At 44.7% G+C, this 7,998-nt stretch overlaps 1 protein-coding gene across 3 annotated transcripts; it reads left to right on the forward strand.

Annotated features, from left to right (window-relative positions):
• Positions 1–1,706: 1,706 nt before the first annotated feature.
• LOC147904594 (pentatricopeptide repeat-containing protein At2g33680-like) lies at positions 1,707–7,345 on the forward strand. 3 transcript variants are annotated; one of them, XM_087387512.1, is made up of 3 exons: positions 1,707–2,025; positions 2,121–2,254; positions 2,345–7,345. In XM_087387512.1, the coding sequence occupies exons 1-3, from the start codon at positions 1,746–1,748 to the stop codon at positions 5,222–5,224; spliced, it is 3,294 nt and encodes a 1,097-aa protein (XP_087243638.1). In that variant the 5' UTR covers positions 1,707–1,745; the 3' UTR covers positions 5,225–7,345. The 3 variants fall into 3 exon arrangements, with proteins under 3 accessions (XP_087243638.1, XP_087243646.1, XP_087243654.1); XM_087387520.1 differs by having other exon boundaries at positions 2,178–2,254; XM_087387528.1 differs by having other exon boundaries at positions 1,707–1,925; positions 2,178–2,254.
• Positions 7,346–7,998: the final 653 nt, after the last annotated feature.

Raw genomic sequence — 7,998 nt, forward strand, 5'->3', positions numbered from 1 at the left:
ACCTATATAAATACAACAAACCCTCATCATGGACTCCCATCCTCCAAATCACTTGTGAATTCCAAATTGGCAAAAACCACCTTAACATAGTGTCTCGAAGCCAATTCCCTGTTCAACTAGCATCGTCAGCTCGAACCATTCATTGTTCCCAAGGGTTGTCAATGGGCTCCCTTGCATTTGATCCATCAAACATCAAATCACATGGGTTGGTTTACACTGCCTTGTCACGTGTGTGCTACCCCTCCAATCTCTACTTGCTATCGAAAATTGAACAGAAGCGCATCAAAGTTGATTATGTGGTCCTTGAGGAGATGTCGCGTCTCAAAACCCAATGTGGTTGTACCCTCGACCAAGATAAACAGTGCATGCCAACATTGCAATCACTCAATACGAGATCATTCCACTATCACAAAGAGGACATACAGTGCAATGAGAGCGCCCTTCATGCAACTATACTATGTTTATAAGAAATCCATGCAAGACCATCAAGCAGGCTATCATTGTTGCCAGGCTTCCATTGCATCATACATGGAAGGTGCTAGCTATATTTGACTCATCAAACTTGGGATGAATCACAACAATTAACATTTACAAATCTCCAAAAGTAAACACACGAGTACTACTTAGAGCACTGGACAAATCTTCCACAAAATTCCACTATAAACTCCAATGTGCGCCTTAACATAGACTATAACATATCAAACCCTGACAAGGCATCCCAATTTATGTCAACTCAAAAGATGGAACAACTACTTTACGTCCCTACAAAATTCATGGATCTACCCTCAACCCTATATGGACAAATGTGCCATCTTTAAATAACAAAGGGGGACGAATTTCGTGTATTAATCGGACCACTCACTTGTCTACACTACACTAGCAACTACTACTACAACTAACAATGAATTCCCTTCACAAATTCACTCATAGGAACATACACCGGCCTTGAGCACTCCTTCTGGGAAGGCCTAATGAATGTAATTCACCTTGTTTTTTTCGTGTTTGTACTATAATTGAAATGCCAACCACACTCCCCATATGAGGTGACCAAGATAGAATCTTGAGTTGCCGATGGGGCTTGAACTCAAGGCCAACTCAAGGCCGACAACATACACACCCTCGAGCCAAATAGTTCTTGCATTTCCTCGTTCAAGCTCTCGGTCTCATCTATCGAGGCCCTAACACTGAATGACAGCTGGGAATTGAATTCCATGTTGGAGCTGAACCAAAATTGGGGCGATCGTGTATCGTTTTAGCTGCTTTGGTCTAAACACTCTCGAAAACAAGATGAATGACTTTCGTCTCATTCACAAGGCCTGTCCAAAATGTAAAATCACGACAACAATACATGCAAATGACAACAATACATGCAAATGACCTTGGCAGAAGCTGAAAGCCAAATTGAGAATCTTGGATTGAAGGAATTTTGTGCAACGATGAAGCGATATCTCGTTGCCCTCGCACCAACTCTCTCTCTCTCTTTCTCTTTCTCTCTCTCTCTACGCTGTTGTCTCTACAAGATAGCGAATTGTAAGGCTAAATCTTTGCAAGAGTGTCGAGAGCCCTTGGCAAAGCGAATTTCGTGTAAGTTGAACTTAAGGCAAAGCGAAGGGGTGTTACAAGAGGTTTGGCAGCTTGCATGGTATTGAAATAGAGAGGGTGGGGCATTGCATGGGATTCCAAATAGAAAGGCCTGAAACCAAACCACCAAGACTGATAACCCATACCACCAAGTCTAATAACCCATGCTCAATCAAACTGCAGTGAAGCTCTTGAGAGATCATTCAATGTTAGCAGCCCATTTCCCTCCTCCTCAGCCTGCACCACCCTGGAGTTCTCGAGCTGATGATGCTTCAAGTATACACAGCTATGGCGGAGATCCTCGCGCATCCACAACGAAATTATGCAGCCCTCTTGTCGCTCAGGTTCGTGGCCCAGGATATCCACACTCCGACTGCTTGGCTACCCATCTGCCCAGGCATTCAAGCTCTAATTCTCGGATGGCGTCTCCCCATCACTGTGCAGGTTCTTGTCGAAAATTGAGAAAATTTGGCTGAGATTGTCTTCCGTCCTTTTACACGAGTATTACAGTTATATAATTGATGTCCTTACTTTTACAGATCGAAATATTTTGTTGTCTGGCGACACTCAATTCTTCAATTGGTTCGCTGTGGTAGGTAAGTCACGGACCGAGCGTTTATGGAAGCAGTTCTTCACGGATCCCTCTCACTGGTGGGACAGCCGAGAATGCAAAGTAAGATGTGACCAGTCTGACTGAATAATTTGCACAGGTAAAGCTGTAGATTGGCTAGTCTTACGAGTCTATCGTGAATCTTAACGACAGGAAAACCCAAGATCTGCAGATTTCAAGCATAAGATCAGCAAGGAGTCGCTGCCGATAGACAGTTTGGACAATCCAAGTTTGATTAGAGGCATGCTCGACAAAAATGCCAAAGCAGCCCAAGGCCACAGCTTGGTGGAGGGGTGTGGCAAGGTCGTCTTCAGGTCTGCATTAAAGATGAATGCATCTGAAGAACATGAATTGCACGAGAAGAGCAGCTGGGAAACGCTCAGCTTAGAGGAGGCGCTGGTGTCTTTGGAACAGAGGTCCCAACTGCCTTCAGTTCATAACCTTGCATGCATCTTGCATAAGTGCAGAACGTTGAAAAATCCAGCGTTTACCAAGCGCTTCTATGCTTACATGTGCAAACGTGGCCTGGAAGATCATAGATCTCTTGGGAACTACCTTGTCCCAATGTTGGTTCAAGTTGGAAGCATGTGCGATGCTCAACAGGTTTTTAACAAGTTGGTTGATCGGAACATGTATTCTTGGAATTCTCTCATCTCTGGGTATATTCAATGTGGGGAATCACAGCATGCCCTCGGCCTCTACCAGAAAATGAAAGAGGAATTCGTACATCCTGATAAGTACACATTTGTGGCTGTACTGAAGGCTTGTGCTAGGCTGAAGCACGGAGAAAATGGCCATGAAATACATGCTGAGATTGCCAGAAACGGTTTGGAAACGGATCTTTTCGTTGGCAACACCTTGGTGGATATGTATGCAAAATGTGGCTGGCTTGCAAAAGCATGGGAAGTGTTTGGCAAGCTGCCAGTTCGAGATGTAGTCTCATGGACTGCAATAATGGCAGCGTATGCTGAGCATGGGCTTGGTGAGGATGCGCTAGACTGTCTTGAGCAGATGGAACTGGAGGGTCTCTCTCCAAATGCTGTCACATTTCTTTCCTGCTTGAAAGCTTGTGGCAGCACAGGAGCCATAGACAAAGGCCGAGAAATACACGCTGAGATTGCCAAAAAGGGGCTGGAAAGAAACCTTGTTGTTGGCAACACGTTGGTGGATATGTATGTCAAATGTGGTACGCTTGCAGAAGCACAGGAAGCTTTTGACAAACTGCCAGTTCGAAGCGTGGTCTCATGGAATGCAATAATGACAGGATACGCTGAGCACGAGCTTGGTGAGGAAGTGCTAAATTGTCTTGAACGGATGAAGCAGGAGGGCATCCCCCCAAATGCTGTCACCTTTGTTTGCAGCTTGAAAGCTTGTGGCAACATAGGAGCCATAGACGAGGGCCGAGAAATACATGCAGAGATTGCCAGAAAGGCTCTGGAAGGGCTTGTTTTTGTTGGCAACACTTTGGTGGGTATGTATGCCAAATGTGGCTCAATTTCAGAAGCGCATGAAGTGTTTGACAAGATGCCAGCTCGAGACGAGGTCTCGTGGAATGCATTTATGGCAGGACATGCCGAGCTTGGCCTTGGTGAGGAAGCGCTGAACTATCTTGAACAGATGCTACTGGAGGGTCTCGCTCCAAATGCTGTCACATTTGTTTGCAGCTTGAAAGCTTGTAGCAACACAGGAGCCATAGACAAGGGCCGACAGATACATGTTGACATTATCAGAAAGGGGCTGGAAAGACATATTTTTGTTGGCAGCACTTTAGTGGATATGTATGCCAAATGTGGCTCACTTGCAGAAGCAGAGGAAGCATTTGACAAGCTGCCAATTCGAGATGAGGTCTCATGGAATGCACTCATAGCAGGATATGCTGAGCATGGACTTGGTCAGGAAGTATTGGACTGTATCGAACAGATGAAATTGGAGGGTCTCTCTCCAGATGCTGTCACATTTGTTTGCAGCATGAAAGCTTGTGGCAGCATAGGAGCCATAGACAAGGGCCGAGAAGTACACGCCGAGATCACCAGAAAGGGGCTGGAAAGACACCTTTTTGTTGGCAACACCTTGGTGGATATGTATGCCACATGTGGCTTGCTTGCAGAAGCACAGGAAGTGTTTGACAAGCTGCCAGTTAGAGACGAGGTCACATGGAATGCACTAATGGCAGGATATACTGAACATGAGCTCGGTGAGGAAGCGCTGAATTGTCTTGAACAGATGAAACTTCAAGGTTTTTCTCCAGATGCTTTCACATTTGTTTGCACGTTGAAAGCTTGTGGCAGCATAGGAGCCATAGACAAGGGCCGAGAGATACATGGTGAGATTGCCAGAAAGGGGCTGGAAAGCGATATTTTTCTTGGCAGCGCTTTGGTGGATATGTATGCCCAATGTGCCACGCTTGCAGAAGCATGGGAAGGATTTGACAAGTTGCCAGTTCGAGATGTCGTCTCGTGGAATGCACTGATGGCAGGACATGCCCAGCTAGGAGAAAGTGATATTGTTTTCCATATGCTTGAAAGAATGATAGGAGGAGGAGCAAAGCCCGATGGTGTCACATTCTCTATTATTCTTGCTGTATGTAGTCACACGGGTTTAATGGATAAGGGCCAGAAGTACTTTGAGGCCATGAGCAAACACTATGGTATCACTCCAACTATTGAGCACCACACTAGCATGGTTGATCTGCTTGGCCGTGCAGGCCAACTAGACGAGGCGTTAGCAATGGTGAAGAAGAGGCCTTTCCATCCTAATATTGTGGTGTGGCTTACAATGTTGGGTGCTTGTAGAAAGTGGGGCAACGTGGAGCTCGGGAAACTGGCCTTTGAACATGCAGTGCAATTGCATGAAAAAGATGCTGCAGCTTATGTTTTGATGTCTAACATCTATGCAGATGCTTACATGAAAGAGGAAGAGAAGGTAGAGGCAATGAATCTGAAAGAACAAACTTGGAAGAAGTATCAGAGTTGGTGGACTGTGCAATCACTTTTGGTGGGACGTCCCAAAGTAAATGTATATATGCAAAGCTAAAAGATATTTTCTGTCAAAATAAGGGAAAGAGAGTATGTCCCAAATTTGCATTGCATGTCATGATGCAAAGAAAGATGGGTTGTGGAGCCTATTGAGAAGCTGGCTATTATGTGGGCCCTAATGAATAGACCCAAAGGGACACTCATACATTTTGTCAAGAATCTCAAATCTCTTTCATGCCTTCAAGGGGGGTAATTGTGCGTGCATGGACTATTTGTATGAATTGTTGAATGTAGTTGGGGCATTGCAGGCAAAAGTGCTGGTGAAGGTTGTCTTCATTATGTCTTCTTTTGCAATGTGGATTTGATAGAAACTAGAGTATCCATACAGAAAGTATACAATTGGACTTTCAAGAATGAGGTCCTAAAATGGAAGGGGAAAATGTGCCACTCATGGTTATAGAATTCAATTTCTTGTAGTTGATGCACACCCTCCACTTGTTTTTCTTTTCAAAGTGACGACCACCAGGGACATTGGAATGATGAATCCAACCTCAACTAGCCTATGAGAAAGGAGGAGAAAGCCTACTATACAATACTAACAACAATTGGAAAGAACCACTTTGTGAAGAATCCCAAAGTGAAGGGTATTTAGAAGTTCTAAGTGATGCTGAGAAATTGCATGGTGCAAGGTTGTTTAAGCCATTATATCAGTTGAATCGGGTGGCTAATGGGATGATTTTTCCCCATGTTGAAAGGAATGACTATTGGGCTCTCCAAGAGAATAATGATGCACAGATGTGTACTCCTGCTCCACCCCTCCAAGCCCTCCTCAAGAAGGCAAAAAATGAAGTGCTGCGGTATCATAAGGGAGTCCTATTTTCCCAAGCCTCCTCCCCGTGAGCTGGACCATAGTGAGCTGCAATGTGCATGGGCTCCATCGTGCACAGCAGCAGCCTCAGTACCTTATACTCTGCCAGGAGTTGCAGAGGGCTATGATAGGACCAGCAATGGACTTTCCTCTGATTCAAGAGCGAATGTTTTCAATAGTAGATGTTAGCCGTCGACACCATCTCCTGCTAGGGAGAGGTCTAGAGGTGTGGCCCCCTGCAGGTGGCAAGAGCAGAGGGTTCTTCATCTCATTCTCATAGGCGCTAGAAGCAGACGTTTATGATCAAGGGGAGTTGATCACAGGCAGGGCAGTTTGGATGGGTATTCGTTCGGATGACGTCTATGCCTCTGTTTATAGGCAGCAATGCCGAGCTTTCTGGAGGCGTCTGACTGAGAGCTTCTCGAATGTGGACTCTTGGATTGTTGTAGGTGACTTCAACAACCTAGAGTTTGGGGAGGACAAGCAAGGCAGACTGTCTTTCTTGGAGATGCTGGCGGTCGAGAGGAGCACATGGGAACAATTGATTTTCACATCTATGGTGCTTTAGCTATTTACTACGCGGCTTTTGGGGCCAGGATCAACTGGACTAAATCAGCTATTTTGTTACTGAGGAGGCCTAGGAGTTCCGTGATTGGCAGACAGCCCTAGGTTTTAGATGGAATTTTTGAGGCCAGACAGTGAGATACCTTGGGTGCCAGGTGGGCATAGATATATCAGCGGAGCAACAGATTGCCACGGTACTGCACGCTTCTCTATTGGAGCTCGACCAAACTCTGTTCAGCAAGTAGGCCCTGGTGGCCAACCAGGTCGTCCTTGCCACTGCTTGGTACATAGCATTGTGCTGGTGTTTTCACAGAGGCTGCATGGGATAGCTCAGGCACATGGTGTGCAACTTCCTTTGGGTAAGATTGGATGGCACTCAAAATACTAGAGCCAAGGTGGCATGGTAGACAGTGATCCTACCACATGCTTAGTGGGGCCTTGGCATTATCGACCCAGAGATGCAGAGTAGAGCCCTCTTAGGAAAGTTGGTGGTACATGGTCTCACTCCAGGCTCAGAGCCCTGGAACCCCCCCCCCCAGGTGGACGGTGGCACTAAAGTTTCAAGACAAGCAAGTATAGGAAAGAACCACCTTGTGAAGAATCCCAACAAAGTAAGGGGATTTGGAAGTTCTCAAAGTTTGCTCAATGATCATTGCACAAGCATCTAGGTGACGACGAGAAATTATAGCAGCTAAATAATGGCACAAGGTTCTTTAAGCCTTTGTGTCAGTCAATTGGGTGGCTAAAAGATGTTTTTTCCTCATGTTGAGATGAATGACTATTGAGATCTCCAAGAAAACAAATGTACTCAAGGGATATTGCAAGTTATCAAAAAAATATCAAAGATGTCTTTGCTAAAAGTAATGACTATTAGACACTAGCCATTCACTGAGGTAGAATGTTTGTGCTAATGTATAGCATATTGTGCTAACATGAGGATATCCACGATCTTCTACTAAGGTACTAAAGGATTTTCCTTTCATATGCACCAAGGTAAGAAGTTTCCTTTTGAGACAAATTCCAAAAGAATACTTGTAGGTTTAGTAGTTGAACATGCATCTTAGTGGTACAGGGCATCCATACATATGAACCCAAGGGATAAAGTTTTGCTAAAGAAAGTGTTGAAAATAGGTGTTCATACTTGGAATATTCCTTGGTGTTAGGGAGACCAAGTTATATCCCTTTCTGGCAAAGATGACTATGAGTTTTCGGCTGAAATTGAAACATTGGGCCACACAACAAGCATTAGCACATTGTTAGATTTCTTACAATTACTCTAACCATGAGACAAAACCTCTGTGTAGAAAAACATGATGTTTTATAAAGCCTAAATGAGATGCTACATAAGAGTTAAGTACTAAACATGGAAATACGCAAATTCATTATTAATTGTGCTATCT

Source organism: Dipteris shenzhenensis, chromosome 2, assembly GCF_047967505.1.
Source record: "Dipteris shenzhenensis isolate YYH24624 ecotype China chromosome 2, Dip_SZ_1.0, whole genome shotgun sequence".
In the NCBI taxonomy this organism is placed as follows: domain Eukaryota; kingdom Viridiplantae; phylum Streptophyta; class Polypodiopsida; order Gleicheniales; family Dipteridaceae; genus Dipteris; species Dipteris shenzhenensis.

Bases quoted from the DNA above. Each gene is read 5' to 3' on its own strand.
- LOC147904594 (XM_087387512.1), top strand. From the start codon at position 1,746: ATGCTCAATCAAACTGCAGTGAAGCTCTTGAGAGATCATTCAATGTTA. The intron at 2,026-2,120 runs GTTCTTGTCGAA...TTACTTTTACAG, and splicing joins GTCTCCCCATCACTGTGCAG to ATCGAAATATTTTGTTGTCT. The intron at 2,255-2,344 runs GTAAGATGTGAC...TCTTAACGACAG, and splicing joins GGGACAGCCGAGAATGCAAA to GAAAACCCAAGATCTGCAGA.